This window comes from Lipotes vexillifer, unplaced genomic scaffold (genome assembly GCF_000442215.2).
Source record: "Lipotes vexillifer unplaced genomic scaffold, Lipotes_vexillifer_v1.1 scaffold1340, whole genome shotgun sequence".
Classification (NCBI taxonomy): Eukaryota; Metazoa; Chordata; class Mammalia; order Artiodactyla; family Lipotidae; genus Lipotes; species Lipotes vexillifer.
Genome location: NW_006796931.1, coordinates 136,281 through 157,686, shown reverse-complemented (window position 1 = coordinate 157,686; position 21,406 = coordinate 136,281). Strand labels below are relative to the sequence as shown.

At 39.0% G+C, this 21,406-nt stretch overlaps 1 protein-coding gene across 1 annotated transcript in view; it reads right to left on the bottom strand.

The window, feature by feature from the left end:
- Positions 1–12,672: 12,672 nt before the first annotated feature.
- Positions 12,673–21,406, bottom strand: part of LOC103069243 (leucine zipper protein 4-like) — a gene marked incomplete at its 5' end in the record, with an annotated part of 143,185 nt that continues 134,451 nt past the window's right edge. The window contains 2 exons of the mRNA XM_007469037.1: positions 12,673–12,944; positions 13,345–13,466. Of these exons, the coding sequence (XP_007469099.1) occupies positions 12,673–12,944; positions 13,345–13,466 (394 nt within the window). The remainder of the gene's footprint in view (positions 12,945–13,344; positions 13,467–21,406) is intronic.

Below are 21,406 nucleotides of genomic sequence, written 5' to 3'. Positions count from 1 at the left end.
TTTATTGAGGTGAAATTCACATAACATTAACCATTTTAAAGTGAACAGTTCAGAGGTTCACAATATGGTACACCCATTATCATTATCTAGTTCCAAAAGTTTTTCATCACCCCAAAAGGAAACCCCATACCCATGAAGCACTTGCTCCCAAACTCGCCTCCCCCAGCCCCTGGTTTCTGTCCATATGGATTTGCCTATTCTAGATATTTCATATAAACGGAATCATACAATATGTGACCTTTTGTGTCTGGCTTCTTTTACTAAACAATGTTTTCAAGGTTCATCCAGGTTGTAGTATGTATCAGTACTTCATTCCTTTCTTAATGTCTGAATAATATTCCATTGTATGTATATATCATGATTTGTTTATTCATTTATTGATAAATACTTGAGATGTTTTCACCTTTCGGCTATTTAGTTAGACTTCTAACAGTTCAATCCAGAGTCAGACCCCAGTGTTATCTCCCCACCTTCCACATTATAAGCTTAACTACCCTAGAAAAAGGAGACTGCTTTCTTTATGTATCTTGTGGCACTTGGCTCTGTTTCCTGGACTGTTCTTCCCCTACTTGAAAGCTTAAGGAAGAATCTGTCTCATTCACCCAGCCTCCACGATAGAAAAATTGATCAGTTCCTGCAACATCAGCTGCTCCTTCACTTCCTTCACCTCCCTGCTGACCAGTTCTTTCCTAAACAGGGTGCCTTTCAGTCTCTTCTCTTGCTTCCCTGCTCTTCTCCATCTGTAATTGGCCATCCATGCACTGGCTCTTCTGTGAGTGATCTGACACATGTAAGAGTATTTCTTTTCTGATCTAGACCATGCTCTAAAAATAGTTTGATATTATAAAACTCAGCTACACCTAAGCATAACTTTAAAAAACACGTTGAGGGCTTCCCTGGTGGCGCAGTGTTTGAGAGTCCGCCTGCCAATGCAGGGGACACGGGTTCATGCCCCGTTTCGGGAAGATCCCACACGCCGCGGAGCGGCTGGGCCCGTGAGCCATGGCCGCTGAGCCTGCGCTTCCGGAGCCTGTGCTCCGCGACGGGAGAGGCCACGATGGTGAGAGGCCCACATACCACAAAAAAAAAAAACAAAAAAAAAACCACACATTGAAACAGAATTAAACATGAACCATGTTCCAGCTTTCCCTTCCTCTACTCCCCATCCCTGCTCCATCACCATTGACTAGTCTTGCACGTACAGCTAAATTGATTTTGGCTGGGTGGCAAAAGAGTGTATCTTAGTTAAATAAACCAATTCCTACAGATGTTATTCCTCTGACATAACAGAATGCCTCAATCCAGATAAGCTGTTCATTTCTCCTTAAGAAGAGCCATGAGGATTGAGTACATGGTGAGAAATACAGGTCAGTAAGATCAGATTGCCCCAAGGTGCTCCTCAAATCACACTATGTCAGCACCTGGCTTCTCTGGATCTCAGAAGGCCTGTACCGGTAGCTAGTATAAGAGCTATATCTTTCACAGGTCTGCTCAAAGCAAACTTATTTTCGGATGTTCCTCAGCCTTGAATTGCACTAAAGAAATACTGCCGTATTTCTTACAGAGTGCTGGTTTACCCAATAGACAGTCTGAGCACAAGCTTACAAACCTGGGACACAAAGGTTTTTCAGGGTGGGAGAATTTGGTCTTTATTACTCTATACAAAACATGAAGATATGGGGCTTCCCTGGTGGCACAGTGGTTGAGAGTCTGCCTGCCGATGCAGGGGACACGGGTTCGTGCCCCGGTCCGCGAAGATCCCACATGCCACAGAGCAGCTAGGCCCGTGAGCCATGGCCACTGAGCCTGCGCGTCCGGAGCCTGTGCTCCGCAATGGGAGAGGCCACAACAGTGAGAGGCCCGCGTACCGCAAAAAAAACAAAAACACAAAAAAACAAAAAAACAACAACGTGAATATAGTCATTATGGGGAAAATAGAATGTCTTAAGAGTGCTGTATACTTAGTTGACAGTACATAATTCATTATTTTTCAAGTTATCATGTAGTAAAACTGACTTTAATATACAGTTCTATGAATTGTAGTATATCTTTAAAATTTTAAAGTGTATATAAAGTGGAGGCACTGTAATCTTTTCAGGGCTAAATGCCTCTAAAGGGCTTAGTCCAGCCCCGTACTCCAGAAATTTACAGGTTAAAATAAGTATGGAAGTTGGAGAGCACTCAAGATACCTCTCTACCATCCTTCACTTTACATTAAAAAAAAGTTAGAAATTGAGCATTGAACTGTGAGCCTCCTTTTTCCTTCTTGTGTCACAAGGTAACCTATGGTAATAAGCCCATTACATGATCAATGAAAAAAGAAATAATTTCCACAATTTTCAGAGATAACTGGCTCTGAAATGTGGAAGATTTCCTATTTGTCTTTAATCTGAGAAAACGTTTTTAAAATGGTAGAGGTGAAAAAACATAGTTTTGGTGATGCAGTGATATCTTAACATATGTCTTACTTGAAACCTTGTATCTGAAGTACTTATCACCTTACTTTTCAATTTCTATTTTAGTGTAGCAGTTTGCACATAGGGCGAAATTGATCTTGTTTTTCAATGTTATTTTGACTTAGCACTTGAAATTAATGTTTACCAGCCTCCTGCATTCCATGTACCCTATAGCAAGTCTGTATTGAACACAGAATATTTATCCCAAGGTGGAATTTGAATTTGTGACTTCTACTTTGGAAAACTGCATTATATTCAATTTCATAAATATCTACAAAGTATCTATTATGTACAAGACATTGTTAGGCACTGAGACAGAGGTAAAGAGGAATAAGATGATATGTTCCTAAGAATATTGTATTTTATCATGTATCCCATTTATTATATTTGTTAGTTCATGGTTTTTTTTTTTTTTTTTTTTTTTTTTTTGGGTTAGGGTTAGGATACAGGGACAGTTTAGGTTCCAGGTTTTTTTTTTTTTTTTTTTTTTTTTTTTTTGCGGTATGAGGGCCTCTCACTGCTGTGGCCTCTCCACACGCAGGCTCAGCGGCCATGGCTCACGGTCCCAGCCGCTCCGCGGCATGTGGGATCTTTGCGGACCGGGGCACGAACCCACGTCCCCTGCATCGGCAGGTGGACTCTCAACCACTGCGCCACGAGGGAAGCCTAGTTTATGTGTTTTTTTTCACCCCTTATGGCAGGAAATGTGCCTTATTTGACTTTGTATACAAGTGTTAAAATTATTTGTTGAACTATGGTTTTGGCTAACCCAGATTTAGGTAGAACTATGTCGCTCTGATCTGTAATACTGGAGATAGACCGTCGTGGAACTTGACTGTGAGTCCAAGACTCTCAGTGGCTAGATCTGGCATCAAAAATCCCTACTACCATATTTCTACTACAAGTTTTACCAGTGAAATCTTCTGATCAGATCTTTAGATTTGTTTGCTTATTTTCTTTTCCTTTTTGATATAAGGTTTCCTTTCCTTTTGTACTTGAGTGAATGAATGGACTTATAGTTGACTAGAACAAGTATGTTAGATACATTAAAAAAAAAACCCAAACTACAGTACAAGGTAGGGAACTGCAGGAGCACAGGTATTAAGGCAGAAAAACACAGGGAATAACCACCAAAGAGGAGTAGTCCAATTTGACCAGAGTAGAATATGGGACGCCAGAAGGGAGTAATGTAAGATAATGCAGGAAATATTTGTTCACTTAGGTACACACACAGTGGAGCTAATAATGGTGTTACTGTCAATACTTGGCTGAGCTCTTGAGCTTTATTGATACAGATAAAGTCTTTGTTCCATGGCCCTAGATCGCATCCAGAATCTGCCAACTTTCTCTCCAAGGTGCTCCAGAGTAAGTGCATGGATTAATTCAGTTCATCACACCTACTCCATAAACAATAGGGAGTACCACTTAAAATGGTCCTACTGATTGAGGGACACAAGCCGCTTCAAGTGCAGTTATGTAGTACTAAGTGAGGATAATAATTTGAGGCTTGAGTCTGTTTAAATAACCAATAACCTCTGTGAGTCTAATTTTCCAAAAGAGTAATTATGTCTGCTCTGGGATTCTTCTGAACAAAAGAAATTTAAATCTCTCTCCAGCCTTGCCAAAATAAGGGTGTTTGGATATTCTGACACCAATAACAGGCATTATACCAACATTATGTCTTGTTACTAAAGAGGAGCCAAGCTTAAATGACTGCATGTAGGATGAAACTGAAACACAAGTGAGTTAAATTGTGGGATGGCAAAAGTCACTTAGGGAATCGACTTTTCCAGAAGTCTTTAAAATTTGATTATCATATGTTCAACTGTTTGAGATATTTTATGTCTAGCACAGTCTGGAAGCAAAATTTCTATACAAGCTGATTGCATTTGAGTATCTATTGTAATTCATTTACACATTCAATAAATATCAGCTGAGTACCCACTATATGGCAGTCCCTCTTCTAAGCTTCAGGGATAAGGAGTGAATAAAACCAAGTCCCTGCCCTCATGGAGCTTGCAATCTGGTGAAGGATAGATAATAAATTAATCAATAAATAGGTATTCTATCATCACACAATGATAATTATTGGCAGGAAAGTTAAAGCAGGATGAGGTGATATAGAGTAAATGGGGGTAGATTTTATATCAGGGGCAGCCACTCTTAGGTGGTGATGTTTGAATAAAGACATTAATATAGTGAGGGAGTGAACTATGGGAAAGTCTAAGGGATGAGCATTCCAGGCCACAAGGGCAGCAAACCTGAAGGTTCTAAGGTGAGAATGAGTTTGGCATGGTCTAGAAGCAGCAAGGAGAATGTGGCTGGAGTAGGGTGTTCAAAGCAGTGAGACCTGAGGTCAGAGAGGTGGACAGAATAAAAAAACATGTAGGGCCATATTGGCCCATGATTAGGATTTCAGATTTGATTCTAAAATTGGTTGGGAGCCATTGAAAATGTTGAACAGCAGGTTAGCATGATCTGATTTACAAGTTAAAAGTCCTCTGCTTGCTTGTGTCTGTTTATAAGCTAAAATTGCCCTGATTCCTGATGAGTAGACATGGGCTCCTAAAAAGACCGAATCTTTTTATTTGGGGCAAAGTGAAATTTACCTTAAGTGCAGACCCCATGAAAACTCTGTAGTATTCCAGTTCTCTGGCTTTAGTGTTTCAGTTTTCATGTCTTCCTCTCTGGTGGACATGGTCCAAGGCCCCTCATCAGTGACTGGCTGAAAGTAGCCTGCTCAACTTTAAGGACACCAGACCATTTTGGAACTCAGTTGTCCTTGTCCCTAAGCCTGTGGGTAGGATAGATGTGTTACTATATCACTGTTAACCTAGTGACATTTCATTACTTGGGCTCTCCAAAATAATAACTGGCCCAATAGTGAGGCTCCTGGTGTGCTGAGACTTGTCCTATTGCCCTGCTCTGACACCTCTGTGTCAAAGCATATTTGCAAATAACCCCCCAGGGAATGTGGTAAAAGCCTCATTTTCTTCCAAAATGATCAGCATATACCTGGATATGCTTATAACACAATTCAGAACTTAGAGTCCTCAAATCACCATATTATTCTAGGAATAGCTTTCATTCTTTTTTTTTTTTTCCCTCACACAGAGAAAAACTGAGAAGTGAAGTTCTTTACTACCAAATGGCAGAACCAGATATAGAACTGAGTAAGAGCTATCTGTGAAATGTATGAAACTACATGATTATATGTTGCTCTGTTGCTAAAGATACACTAATTTGCCATTTAAAATTTCCCTCTCCTCAGTGGCCATACTATAAACCTTGCTGGCATTTATTTTGATTCCATTTTTTAAAAGAAGCTTCCCCCTACCATGTTTATTTGAAAATATATTTCAAGCCTGCAACTTATTGGGAAAAATATGGAGAGTGCTTTATTTTTGTTGTAGGCATAATAAAACTAAATAACCAAGACTAACATTAGTTTGAACTTTATCTTGGAATATGTCCATGAAGAACAAAGAAAGCCAGACTAATCTTTTTGACTTTCTCTCCTTCCTCCAGATTCTTATATCAAAGACCCTTTGACACATATAAGTTATAGCTTTTGAATTACTTATTGTAGCATGACTCCATCTTGAAGTTTTGCATACTCAGAACGGAGATTTTGCCCCAATTCCTGTCTTCTGTCTGTTTTTTCAGCCACTATTTTACTTCATTCGGATTCCTTATCTTTCAAACCACATTATTTGGGAGGATGAGCTATGGGTTGAATCAGACTGTCAATTCTGATTTGGGAGTAAGTTTTATGAAACTCAGCAGTGCCGGAGCTCATTGCTCGGTATTCCAAGAAATATCATTGCTATGATTCTCAAAGTTTTCGAAACCTTACAAAGAATGTGGGACGGCTAATGTGTTTCAGCCATATTATTTCAGAGCAAATCTCCTAAGGGATTGGTAGACTCCTGCAAAGCTGACTTTGGCTGTACTAAGGTTTATTTAAGTAAAATAATGAAATAAAGGCAGCTAACTTCAGATTAACCTCCACATGCCTTTGTTGTAATGCAAAGTCTACAATCACCCCAAATTCAAAATCTGGCAAACTTTCCAACATAGGGTGCCACATTGCTGACTTCTATTATTTTGGAAAGGGAATAAGCATGGGCAAGGTAAACAAGGACTCTTCCTCTGCTCAGAAATTTTCTCCCAGGCAATCAACAAATGGAGTTAATATGGCCATCTTTTTAAATGAAAATATCCCATGGATAAGGTTAAATATATTGCCTTTGATTTTAGGTGGCCAGTGAGGGATTGGCACACTCTTTCTGTAAAGGTCCAGATAGTAAGTATTTTAGTCTTTGTGGGCCATGTGGTCTCTGTCACAACTCCTCAACTCTTGCTTGTTGTAGTGTGAAAGCAGCCATAGCAACACATAGCCGAATGGGGATGGCTATGTTTCAATAAAACTTTACTTACAAAAACACGGCAGCCCAGGGACTTCCCTGGTGGCGCAGTGGATGAGAATCCGCCTGCCAGTGCAGGGGACAGGGGTTCGATCCCTGGTCCGGGAAGATCCCACATGCTGCGGAGCAGCTAAGCCTGTGCACCACAGCTACTGAGCCTGCGCTCTAGAGCCCGCACGCCACAACTACTGAAGCCCGTGTGCCTAGAGCCTGTGCTCCACAACAAGAGAAGCCACCGCAGTGAGAAGCCCGCGCACCGCAATGAAGAGTAGCCCCCGCTCGCCACAACTAGAGAAAGCCCGCGCTCAGCAACGAAGACCCAGTGCAGCCAAAAATAAATAAAATTAAATCTTTAAAAACAACAACAGCAAAACAAACAAAAAGTCCCCACAGCAGCCCAAATATGACCCATGTGCCATAGTTTGCCGACCCCTAGGTTATAACAATTATAGTAGCGCATAGGTTTCTTTGCAGAATTATTTCAACACAAAGGACATCATGACATTTTTGGACAACTGAGAGAATGCCTTGAGTTGGGCGGCTACTTTCTAATTTGGCCTTCATACCCTAGTGTCTTCATTCTACTAAGAGTCACCTCATCTGCTGCTTTTGGACTTGAGCTGATGTTTTATTCTGGCTAAAAGTGTAGAAACCGCTGATATTTTACATTAATCTCCTTCTCATAATTCCCTTACAAATAGCAACATCTGGCATTTTTAAACAGCAATAGAATTTCTGGCTGTCTCACTTATAGCAAATTTCATAAAGCAAATAGTAACTTTAAAAATGATTTTTATAGGAGAAGTTTAAAGTAGAATAAGTAGAATTTATTTCAATGTATCTGTCTTACTCTAGTTATAATTTTGCATTTGGCCAAACATCACTTTACATTGTTTTGCTCTGTTCAAAGCCTTTCAGAACTCATCTAAATAGTTTTGTGCATGTATTAAGGCATGCGTGTGTTTATTACTTTATATCATAATAACCATGTATAACTTATTCTGCATTTCCATTGTAACCTAGAGAGGGAATATCCTTTAATGAACACTTTCACATATGTTTTCTCATTTAATATAATTTAATTATTTTTACAGATGAATCATGGGGAAGATAAAGTTACTTGCCCAAGGTCACCCAACTAGTTAAGATTGCAGCCATGCTTCACAAACAGCTCTGTCCAACTGCAGAGGCTCTGCTTTTTCCACTACATCACAATGCCTACAGGAAGCTACTTGCAATTCTTGGCAGGCTTTGTCTTTTCTTTTCTTTTCTTTTTTTTTTTAAACCTGAGCTGTTTTCAAGTAAATCATAGAAGAACTGAGTAGCATAGTATTCAATTCTTTTCATTTATTTTGGAAGTACATATTTTCAAAAGGAGATATGGTAGATGGTTTTGTTTAAACAACCATGGTTCTATGACTTGAATATTTCCAAATAAGGGTGACTTCCAAAAATTATTTGCTCTCTTGGCAGTCTCCATACATTCTTTGTGAATGCAACTACATTTCCCATCTTCCTTGTTTAGCAAAAAAATCATATGTTAATAACATTTTTGAAAGGTGTGGCTTGGTGATATTCTTTTCAGATTTGAAATAACTAGACTTCCTGGCATCATAACCTCAAATTGTGGTGGAGCCATCTGATAATAAGTTGAACATTCTGAAACTGACTTTTGTTTGGGTATAGCTTTGTGTCACTCTGAATGTTGATATGAGTTAGGGGTAAAAGTTAATGCCAAAATCTTAAGATACAGATATGCAAGCCTTTTTATAAGTATGAGATAAATTCCCTTCTGTCAGAATGTGTCTTTTTTTTTTCTTGGCCAGAGCAGAAAACATCAAAGTGAATCCTTGTATTACAAAAAAGTTTGGTTGGGAGAATTGACCCCTAAAGTTCTTCCAGCATGTATGACTCTCAGACCTCAATCACTGTTGTGCAAAAATATAATGATTTTAAAAATAACATCTATATTTCAGACATTGAGCCCCAAGGGCTCAATGGTGGGGGACTGGTGGGAAAAAAACTAACCTCAGTCACTTCTTAGGGTCTTCTCCCCAAGACTGTCAACATCATACTGTCAGCATCTTATGTGGTGCCCGGGTGTTGGGGGGAATTGGAGTGAGCAGCAGTGATGAGAGGACAAGCACACAGTTATTAGTTATTAATCAGAGGTCTGTAATATAGATTAGTGCTGAGATGTTCCCTTTCCTGGCCTACGTAGTCCCTTCAAATCAAAGGTCCTTGGCTGCTGTCCCACTGCTCTTGGGGCTCAGGAATCTTTGCCAACTCTGCATACAGACCTGCCTGCCAAGAAACACCTCACAGCCATTGCTTTCTAGGGTCTTAATGCTTCCCTGCTAGAACTGCTGTGAAATGAAGTAAAAGATCCTTGATTCTATTCAAGAGCCTTATATTTTGTTTCCACTTTTCTCCCCCAGCTTGGAAGAATCCATTTCTAGTGTGAGGAAAAGCCTTCCCCCTTTCTATATTTTGAGGGTCCTCTCTGCCTGTGGAATTCCTTCCTCTATGAGCTTAGATATTTTGAATGACTGAACTCGCAAGCCCCTTCTGTCTTTTTTGCTGAGGTTCTCTTAACTCTTTCCTGCAAGGCCAGGAGAACAGAGCCCGGTACACACTTGGATGGAGGGAGAAGAAAGTGGAGAATATACTGAGAAAAACATTACTTAAAACCTCAGAATACTATCTTGTCACCTTATCCATTACAACCAATAAATTGCTTTTCTGTGAAGTTGTCTCAGTACCTAATGAACTCTGATTTGGAGTCCAGAAAGAACTGTGATATGTTGACTTAAATTTAAAAAAATCAGCGTAACCCTGTAAAAACAAGTCCTTAAAAGCCCCACAATGAAAAGTAGGGTCATGGTGCTGAAGAAAAGAATGCTCTTGTGAGAGTTTCAACTTCTCATTCTCACCAGAGAACAGTTTCATGGAAGCCTCCTTTGCTCGCCAACCTCAGCAGCTGGGTTGTTCTCTCTCTTTTGGCTCTCCTCAAGCTCCCCCTTCCTGTGGAGCCCTGCTGACAGTTCTGCAGCTCTAGGGAGCTACCAGCTCTCCTGAGCTAGCTGTTTGGTTGCGACCTGCAGCACAACTAAGGGCCATGTCAACAAAGGGCCACAGAATCACTCATTTTCAGATGGATTTGGTTTTTTCTAATTATCATTGATACTGATTACAAAGCAGTTGACTGGGCCACAGCAAAGTAAATCATTTTCAGACATAAGACCAGCAAAATGGCCAGACATGTTGTACTGGAAAGAATGTGGCTCAGAAACGGAGACGTGGGGAGGTTAAAGGGCTTGTCTATGTTCATACAGCAGCAAGTTCGTGAATGGAAGAAAGCGATCGAAAGCCACTTCTGTGGACTATGTTAAGTGCAGAGTTGTGATAACATTCAAATACACTGTGAAAGACTCAACAGCTGTTTAACTCTAATAAAACAGTAGCACTGATTGATAATACAGTGTCATATCATAATTGTCAGCACGGGCCTGACTGCCTTAGTTCCACCACATATAAACTGTGAAACCTGGGCCTTGTCATTTTTCTTCTCTGTGTCTCAGTTTCCTCATCTATACAATAGGGATAATAATAGTACCTACCTCATGGGGATGTTAGGAAGCTTGAATGAATTAATATATGTAAAGCACTTGGGATAGTGCTCAGCTCATAGTAGGTATTATATATTAGTTGTCATTATGAAATAACCATTACTTTGGGGAAATATCCCAGTGATATTTTCAGAGAAGATAAATGTGTATGTGAAGATTAAAGGACATCAAAACAAAGCCCGGTGGGACTTCCCTGGTGGTGCAGTGGTTGAGAATCTGCCTGCCAATGCAGGGGACATGGCTTCAATCCCTGGTCCGGGAAGATCCAACATGCTGTGGAGCAACTAAGCTCGTGCGCCACAACTACTTAGCCTGTGCTCTAGAGCCCATGAGCCACAACTACTGAGCCCGTGTGCCACAACTACTGAAGCCCACACGCCTAGAGCCTGTGCCCTGCAGCAAGAGAAGCCACCGCAGTGAGAAGCCCACGCACCACAACGAAGAGTTGCCCCCTCTCGCTGCAACTAGAGAAAGCCTGCGCACAGCAATGTAGACCCGACACAGCCAAAAATAAGTAAGTAAATAAATAAATAAATAAATAAATAAATTGAAACAAAAGAAAACAAAAACAAAGCCTGGTGGTTGCCAGAGGGGAGGGAGTTTGGGGGAGGAAAGAAAAAGGTGAGGGAGATTAAGAGGTACAGACTTCCAGTTGCAAAATAAATGTGTCACAGGTATGAAATGTACAGTGTGGGGAATATAGTCAATAATTATGGAATACCTTTGGATGGTGACATATTATAACTAGACTTATCCTGGTTATCAGTTTGAAATGTGTAGAAATATTGAATCACTATGTTGAGTAACAGGAACTAACAGTGTTAATTATACTCCAAAAAACAAACAAACAAATCCATAGAAAAAGAGATCAGATTTGTGGTTACCAGAGGCAGGGTGTGGAGGGAGGGGGAATCGGATGAAGCAAAAGGTACAAACTCCCAGTTATAAGTAATTACGAGGGATGTAATGTACAGCATGATAAAGATAATTAACATGGCTCTCTGTTATACATGAAAGTTGCTAAGAGATTAAATCCTAAGAGTTCTCATCACAAGGAAAAAATTTTCTCTATTTTTAAAATTTAGTATCTATGAGATGATGGATGTTTACTAAACTTATTATGATAGCCATTTCATGATGTATGTAAGTCACCTCATGGTCACAAGGTGGCTGCTCCACATCCATCCTCACAAGCATGCTCCAGGTCAGAAAAAGAAAAGGGGAATAGCGAGGGGAACCTCCTACTGCCTATTTCAAGCAAGCAAAATGTTGCCAGAACCTCCAGTAAACTTTTCCTTACATCTCATTCATCCAGACTGTCACATGGATACACTTAACTTTAAGCAACACTGGGAAACATTGGTTTTCAGCTGGAAACACTGCTATATTGGACAGGACTGGATTTCTTTAATAAGGAAGATGGGGAAAATGCATATTTAACCACCAGCAGGATGTGTTATATCTATCCTAATATCGCAAAATATACTAAAAAAAAAACCCCAAATAAAACATTATAAAAGCTTGAAAAATGAAATACATCTAACTGTACTGACATATAGGGACTTCCGCTGGTGTAAAGATGCCTAACACGCTGAAGAATGCAAGATAACATTTTATGCATAAAAAGCTACTATTAGGGGTGGTTCTGGGGAAAAAAATGTTTCAACTAAAAATACTGAACTTTTAGCATTTCCGCCAAACTAGTTTTTTTTCTTTTCTTTTTTGCCTTTTGTAAGGCAACAAAGTAAAACAAGCAGCTTCTGCTACCAAGACTGGACATTCTCCTTTTGGCAGCTCTCTTTGTACTTCTGATTTATGTGGTTTGTTTAATTAAAAATATGAAGAATTTTCCCTCTCAACTTCTTTCCCACATTCTGATTCCCAATATCTGGGCCCCAAGGGTTTCTCTATCTGCTTTTTCTAATCTCCCAGAGCAATCTAAAAGAGGCCACCTTAACTTCTTTGTCCTCTAATGCTAGCCTGCCATGTGAGAGTGAGGAAAAAGTCTATTGTTTCCGTTTCTGTTTTCTTCTCTGGCTACCTCGGGATCAGATATGAAAATTATCAATATACAGGCAAAGTGCTTGGTAAGTCATTGAAGATATGGGCAATGAAGCGTAAATTGTCCTAACGTTATAGCTGTACACATTCTTTTGGAAATCATCTCGGGGGGTTGTGGGGCTGAAGTCTACTGAAACGGCTTGCCTTTAGATTCAATAATAGGAATGAAAATTTCACAACATGGAGTGGAAACACCAGCAAGGTGGATGCTTCTCTTTCCCACTTGCAGGGCGTGTGCCCGAGGACCTGCTCTTCTTCTATGACCACCTCAGAAAGGTCATTGGGGTCATGGGAATGGAGCTTCTCTACTGCTACCACTGGTACATGGCCACACACTTCGTCCTCCAGGCCACCATCTAGACCCACCGCATCTGGAAGAAAAGGTCCTCCCACACTGGGTAACCGTCACCAATTGGAACGCAGCCAAGCAGGGGTGCCAGGCTGTATGGCTGGTGGACTCACAGCCACCAACTGATGCAAGGTTGTTGTGTTCTGTGACATCAATGAGAACAAGACTGAGAAGGGCTTCTACTGCTAGGGGACTCTCAGGAAAGGTCCAAGCCTGGGGTTCTTATCTTAGCACCCTTCGTCATCTGCGTGAAGCTGGACCTGCGGTGGGGGGAGGTGAGGGGGAGGAGCGATTGAGGACAACCTGACAACCTGAGGCCCCTGCATCAGCAGGAGGGTGGGGACTTCCTTTACTTCAGGGGACGGACCCACGGCAGCCACACCCAGGCAAGGATCCAGACACCACTCTGCGATGCATCTCACCTCCCTGCTGTCTGATCAGGAGTTTTTTGTAACTTCTAGGTGTGATGCACCCGTCCACAACCTTCACCTTCTGAAGTGCTCTGGCTTCCTGGAACCGAACTGGTGGGTACGACGGTGGCAATCTTGTGTGACAAGCATGGTGGTAGATGTCGGGGGCTGACCCTGGACACAAGCTGCCTGGTCGTCTTGGACCTCACACCCAGGCTGCGTGACCCCAGCCAGTCTCCACTAGTTTTACTCATTTAAAATGGAAAATTGCCTGTTTATTTCAGGAGGGAGGCATGTTTTCAAACTTGAATGAAATAAAAGTTAATCTATAAAGTTTAAAAAAAACTAATGTAGTTTAGTAAAACTGGCTTCTCAACCTTTAAAAATGTATTTCGTGAAACTTTTCACCCATTGAAACCCAGCAATCTCCATTTTATGTTTCCTAAAAGAACAGCACTATGAATGTTTTCATAGGTTGTCAAACAAATAGGAGACCAGTTTATGGCAGCATTCAGAAACCAGGGCAAGCCAAGCAGTGAAATCACATCCTGTGTCATTTGGGATGCTGGTATACCTGACTTGTTAAACCAAGCTGCACAACTGTTCTCGTAAGCTCCTTACTGACTTTTGAGTAACCATCTTCCTTCTTACTCCATGTTGCTTTCTGACATGTTTGAATAATTATCGTTTTCAGACATTTGGACAAAGGAGAAAATGCCTTGGCTCCACTATCAGGTCCCTTCATAGCACTGAACATGTGATCACTCTAGAGTCTTGTTTCTCCTTTTCTCCCTGAGGACATAGGTATTGCAAAGAGAATTGGCTCAAGCTAACTGGTTGCTAATGTGATATGATTAGCAAGACAGGTTGGGTATGATGTTGTGGCTGTGTGGCCACAGAATTTTGATTTATTCCACAGGCTCTTTTGCTATTTTATTACTTTCCCCACTCAGGTCCCTTTTTTTTAACTTGTGAGAAAAAAATGTTACAGTTAGGTTATGGCTATATGGCACTACTACATTAGCCATTTTCTATTCAATTTTAATTTTTGGCTGTCATAAAGTCTAAGCTTTAAAGCACTGATATGAATCATTCCGAGTTGTTTTGCTCCTTAAGACAATATAATAGGCAGGCCTGAAAGTTCCCAGTCTGGTTATGAATGTAATTCAACCAGCCAGGCAGTGATCCAGTCCGTTGCTCAGCCATCGAACCCCAACAAAAAGGTAGTTTCGCCAGTTACAGCAATCTTGTCTAAAGGTTTATAATTTGACTAATAATGCTCTTTTAACAGACTAGTTTTCCAGAGTGCATCTAGAAAGTGTGTCCGGAAAATGGAGATGCTATGGAAAATAGAGAAGTAAAAGTAGGGAAGAGGGGGATCATCTTTAGATGTGTTCACCATGTTTCCCTCCAGTTCTGTTTTTAGCATTTGACTACACAGTCTGTTCAAAGTCCAGATAATTTTTGCTTCCCACAGATCATCATTCTTTCCATTCGTCCCCAAACCATTCATCATCATCTCCAAAGTACATTCTGACTTATGCCGCACTTTGAAAGGATACACCCAAGGTTGGACATGAAATATTATCAGACACTAGGACTACAAAAATTAAATGTTTAGCTTTGTTCATGCATGCTCCCCAAGTTTGGTATGTACATTCATGCTTCTGCCACATGCCATCCTATACCTTTTGTATAAAATACCCCTTGATTCCCTCGCACAACTGGTTAATTCTTCAAGGTCCTTTACAAGTCAAATCAAGTGTCACCTCTTCTAGAATGTCTTCCTTTACCTCTCCCCATAGGTAATCAATGATTCAATAACAACTTCCATCTTTCAGTACTTCCTATAGACAGAAAATATACTTTTTTGAAGTCTTTATCCTTCATGACTATCCCTAAGTCATTATTTAACTCTCACAACTATATTATGGGGTGGATATTACCCAATCAATGGAAGAGGAAACTGCAGCGTAAAGAGGTGAAGTGACATTCTTATGGCTACACAGCTAGTACATGGTAGAGGCAAGATTTGAACCCCAGTTCTGTGGTCTATATTCTAAGCCACTCTAGCATTGTTTCCCAAAGACTGACACATAAACCACTGCTGAGAGATGATTTGAGATAGAAAATGATATAAAGATATTCTGCGCTATTTATTCATTTTTTGTAAAACATACAGAGAATAAGAAAACAAGTCAATTCTCAGCATTTTGCCAAATCTGCTTCATATTTTTATTTTGAAGGAATAAAACATTATATATGTACAGTTGAAGCCCACCTTATTGCCCTCCCAGATCTCATTCTTCAACCCTTCTCAGAGGTAACCACCATCCTAAATTTAGTGGTTACCATACCTTTGCAAGTTTTTTAACAACTACTGGTAAGAAGACATTTATCAATAAATATGTAGTGTTGTTTGGCTTGTGTTCAAACTTTATATAAATAGCACACCATATGTATTATTTTGCAGCTTGTTTTGTTCACTCAACATTGTTCTTGATATTTTTTTTTGATACACATGGTTTTTGTTCCTGCATTTTAAATACTGTAGACCAACCCATTATATCAATATGTCAGATTTATTTATACATGCTCCTCTTGACTGACGTATAAATTACTTCCACTGTTTGATATTACAAATAATGCTGCACTTAGCGTTCATGTGCACGTCTCGTTGTGTACATGTACTGGATTTTCTCTAGGATACAAACCAAAAAGCAGAATTTCTAGGGCATAGTATAGGTATCTTCAACTTTAAAAAATATTACAAAGTTGCTCTCCAAAATGTATCAATTTATACATCCATCAGCAGTTTATGAGTTCCCTTTTCTCAAAATCATCAACAGACTTCTTAGTTTTTGCCAACCTTGCAAGTGGGAAATTTTATTTCATAGGGTTTTTTAAATTTGCATTGCCTGACGTTAGTAAGATTGAAGACCTTTTCATAGATTTATTGGCCATTTGGATTTCTTCATTTGTGACTTGCCCATTTTCCCTTTTAGAAATTATTTTTAAAACTTCTGTCTAGGAAAATTCATTCTCATTGATGTGCAGTTCAATCAGTTTTGACAAATGCATGGAGTTGCATAATCAACATCAAAAAAGAAGATATGGGACATGATCTCCCTTTGTAGTCAATCCCCCTCTGTATCCAAGATAACTTATTTTCCATACCAATAGTTTTGTCTTATCCAGAATGTCATATAAATGGAATTATACCGTATGTAGATCTTTGATGTTTGGCTTCTTTCACTAAGCATGTGTTTAAGATTCATTCATGTTGTAACTTTCTGTTGTTGAGTGGCATTCCATTATATGAATGTACTACAGTGTGTTTCTCCATTTACCAGTTGAAGGATTGTTTCTAAATTTGGGCAATTATGAATAAAGCTGCTATGAAAATTTTCCATGTAGGTTTTTGTGAGGCATCCTCACCAGCACTCGGCATTATTAGAGATTTTTTTGAGGTTGGCCGTTAGAATATAGAGGTACCTCATTGTGGTTTCAATTTGCATTCAACTAATTATTAATAATGTTGAGCACCTTTTCATGTGCATGTTTGTAATCCATACATCTTCTTTGGTGAAGCATCTGTTCAAATTTTGTCCATTTGACAAACTGGGTCATTTGTTTCCTTATTGTTGATAAAATAATACTGTTAATACAAGTCCATTATCAGAAATATGATTTGCAATATTTTCTTCCAGTCTGTGGTGAGCGCCCCTTTCCATCTCTGATCTTCCTATCAGTGCAGTAAATCACCTTCTCAGGTAAATTTTCCTCACACTGGGCAGGATCCAACTTTTTATGATTAAAACCAAAGGATGTCAACAAGTCAGAATTTTCTTTTTTGCTTAAAATTTCTCTGTTTTAATATTTTTAAGCTTTTTATTTTGGAATAATTATACTTTGACAGAGAGTTGCAAAGAAAATGTACAGGAGGTCCAGTGATTAACATCCTGAATAACTGTACTATAATGTCAAACCCAGAAACTGACAATGGTACAATCCACAGAGCTTATTCAGATTTCACCACTTTTCCATGCACTCATTTGTGTGTGTGTGTGTGTGTGTGTGTGTGTGTGTGTGTGTGTGTGTAGTCCTATGCAACTATATCCCACATGTGGATTTGCATGACTACCACCACAGTCAAGATACAGAACTGTTCCCAGAGCCCTCTCGTGGGATCTCTTTATACCCATATCTACCACTCCCTTAACTTCTATCCCTAACCCCTAGAAATCACTAATCTGGCCTCCATTTCTAATTTTGTGATCTCGATATTATTACTTAAATGTATTCACCTGGAGATTCATTCAGGTTGTTGTGGCTGTCGATAGTTCATTCCTTTTTACTGCTGAGTGTCATCTTGTGGCATGGATGCACCACAGTGTAACCATTCACCTGTTGAAGAACATCTAGACTGCTTCCAGTTTTTAGCTATTACGAAGAAAGCTGCTATGAATATTAATGCACAGGTTTTTGTGTGCACGTAAGCTTTCATTTCTCTGGAAAAAAGGACAGTGCAGTTGGGTTTCTTTTCTTATACATTAGTGTTAAAACTTAGCAAATATTTTTCTGAAATGCTTCACATAAGCAATTTTTCTCCTTTAGTCTATTAATATGGAGAATTACATCGATATATTTTCTGTTTTTAAACTACAGTAGAAAGGTAAGTTGCATCTATATTGTGTCATGAGTAAGGAATTTGTGCTTTATAAAATGATATGGAATAAAATATTTATAAAGAAAAGTAATACTTTTATGTAGACAAATCTGGCCAAAGAGCGTAGGATTGATTGAAGTGGGGAGAGAGAAAATAGATGATAGGGCCAGGTGAAAAAAATAATAATAATTTTATAATGAAATGATTGGGGGCATGAGAACTAGGAGATTCTTATTCTAATCCCATTTATGTCACTAGTTATATACACAACCTTCAGGAAGTCATTTACCTTTTCTTCACTTCAGTTACCTCATATGTAAGAGGGATTTGGCCTGCATCTGCAACATCATTATTGTTTTCAAACGTGCAACTCTATAATTCTAAACAATGAGAGAATGGTCAGGTTTTTCAGTGTGAAAGAAAAACAGAAGATGAATATGATCGGCGTCTTGAAGGTAAAAATCAATTTGGCTCAGCCGCTGATTGAACGTAGAGCACAAGAAGAGTTGTCAAAAAGACTTCCAAACTTCAAAGCTAAGTGACAGAGAAAAGGCAATGCTATTAGTTCAATGGAAATGGAACTCAGCAAGATAAGGTCATTTTGGTGGAAGGACTTGGTAAGTTTAATTTTGGATGTGTTTTGCCTGCGGACAGGGTAGGTGTGTTGTACAACACCAAGAGACATATGGTAGTCTGTGTAAATGGCTCCCTTCACTCCAGAAATTGTATAGTATACAGTCTGCATAGCCATACACAACAGTCTTAACTCTGGACATCCAGGTGGAAATGCCCAAAAGACAGCTGGATAGGAGTCTGGAATTTGGGAAGGAGGATGCCTGGGAAATGTTGGCTTGGAGTTAAGTGGTTAGAGGTGGATAATACATAGACACTGTACATTGAGAAAGAAATGCATCCTGTGAGTAGAACCAAACACTCAGCTGTAATCAAATGTATGATTCAGTTGGATTCTTTCCATATACGCATACTCGAGCATTACAAATGTTTGTTTTGTAGTAGTTAGGTTATTCTCTATCTCATTCTGTGCATAATGTCGCATAAAAATAATCTGTACTCAAATTTTTATAGCCTAATTACAGATTACTCACTTCTCTAACAATCAGATGGTTCTAAAATTAGCAAGAAGTAATATGTCTAGGATCAAGCATTTGGTTGAAAATGAAAAAAGAAATTTATTGCCCAACAGATGCATCCAAAAGTTTTATTCTTACCAAAAGAGATTAGGTTATAAAAATGGGCAACCATTCAGAGGTTCTTATCTTCTTCAGATAAAATGAAGAACTCCTCCTAAATTGTATTTATTTTTATGTATTCAATCTGCACATTGAGAGGACCCACCCCTGTTACTTTTGAGTTAATCCAACTGATCTTTGTGAACTCTTGCTAGGGAATACATAGTGTGGCTAAGTAACTCAACAAAACAGATATTCCTGACCTATGTTTTCTAATGTGTGTTGACCTTCAAAGTCAAAATGATTATTTTGGGAGCTTTATTTACATACTCATTAATTTATGAAGTCTTTAGGTACTGAGCTGGTGTATGAACCAGGCAAGGAAATAAATTTGCTATGTTATAAACATAAAATTTCTGCTCAAATTGAATTACCCAGCTTAATCACATTTAAATCAATAAAATGACTTTTGCCTGTTTCCAAAAGTCAATCCCTCTCAAAGAACTAAAATTTACCACTATTGAGAAGAATCAAAACAATGATCCGTAGTCTGTGAAGACATTCCTGAAGACAAGTCCCACAGATTTTTCAAATAGTAAGTGCAACAGAGTTGGCCAAGATGACTCCTTTAAAGGATTGTTATGTTTATAAATAAATTCAGTCACATTGTTTGATTATAATAGTTGTATGGTTTTGTGGAAAGAACATGGATTTTGTTATCAGGCATATCTGACTTCGATTATTGATTTTACCTCTTAAACAGATGTATGACTATGGGCCACTTTTTTCAGGTTTTTTCCAATTTTTTGTTGTGATAAAATATATATAACAGAAAATTTACTATCGTCACCATTTTTAAGTGTACAGTTTCATAGTACTAAGTACATTTATATGGTCATGCAACCATCACCACCATCCATCTCTAGAACACTTTTCATCTTGCAAAACTGAAACTCTACACCTATTAAACAGTAACTCCCATGGCTTCCCTTTCCCCAACCTCTGATAACCACCATTCTACTCTGTTAGTATGAGTTAGGCTTTTTCCTCCCTTGGATTCTACATAAAAGTGAGATCATGCAATATTTGTCTTTCTCTGTCTGGCTTATTTCACTTAGCATACTGTCCTCCAGGTTCATCATGCTGTTGCAAATGGCAGGATTTCCTTCTTTTTAAAGGCTGAATAACATTCCACTATATATATAATACCACACTTTTGTTATCCATTCATTCATCGATGGACATTTAGGTTGTTTCTATGTCTTGGCTACTGTGAATAATGCTGTAATGAACGTGAGAGTGCAGATTATCTCTTTGAGATAGTGATTTTATTTCCTTTGGATATATACTCAGAAATAGGATAGCTGGATCATATGATTGTTCTTTTAATTTTTGAGGAACTTCTATACTGTTTTCCATAACGGCTATCCCAATTTACTTTCCCACCAACAGTACATGAGAATTTACATGGGCCACTTGCTTATCATCTCTAAAACTGTTTCATCATCTGATAAAATGGAGATAATATCTATATCATAAATGTATTGTGAGCATCAAATAAATGAAAAGTATTTAGTACTAAATATGCACCATTTGAAAACCAGATTATTCTGCAGCAGTCCTATCAGAGCGTTGATGTGTTCCTGGAGACCTCCCACTGATGCAAAGGACAGCTTCTTTTAAGAAAGATAGAAGCACTGGCAAGGGGAATCTTATCACACAGTAACTCAGACCTCATGAATGGTTCTTAGGAATGATGAAGGCTAAGTGTCATCCACTAGGTAAAAATCAATCCAGCAAGTCAAGAAACTTAGTTTTATTTTGTATTTAATTCCAAAATGGTGTTTTAAAGAAACATTTATATTGCTAATGAAGACAGGTGCTGTCTAAATCTTGTTCACTGAATTATCATGTGATGAGATCATTGCTTAGAATTCTGAATAATCCATCAGGTCAGTCAATTCCTCTTGCCTGCTTTATAATGATAAATAGACCATGAAGTGTTCCTTCTGGCAATGCCCTTCCTCATTTATAATGTCTTATACAATCGAAGAGGAAATACCTCATCTTGTATATAAATTTGATACTAATTATGTGGTCAGCCGAAGCCTTCCTGTCCCTGGCCCTTTTGCCCAAGCAGTCTTCCTGCATAGTGGTTCAGGACTCAAGTGCTGAGCAGACCTACTGGACCTCACTTCGGAAGGGTTATTAGTCC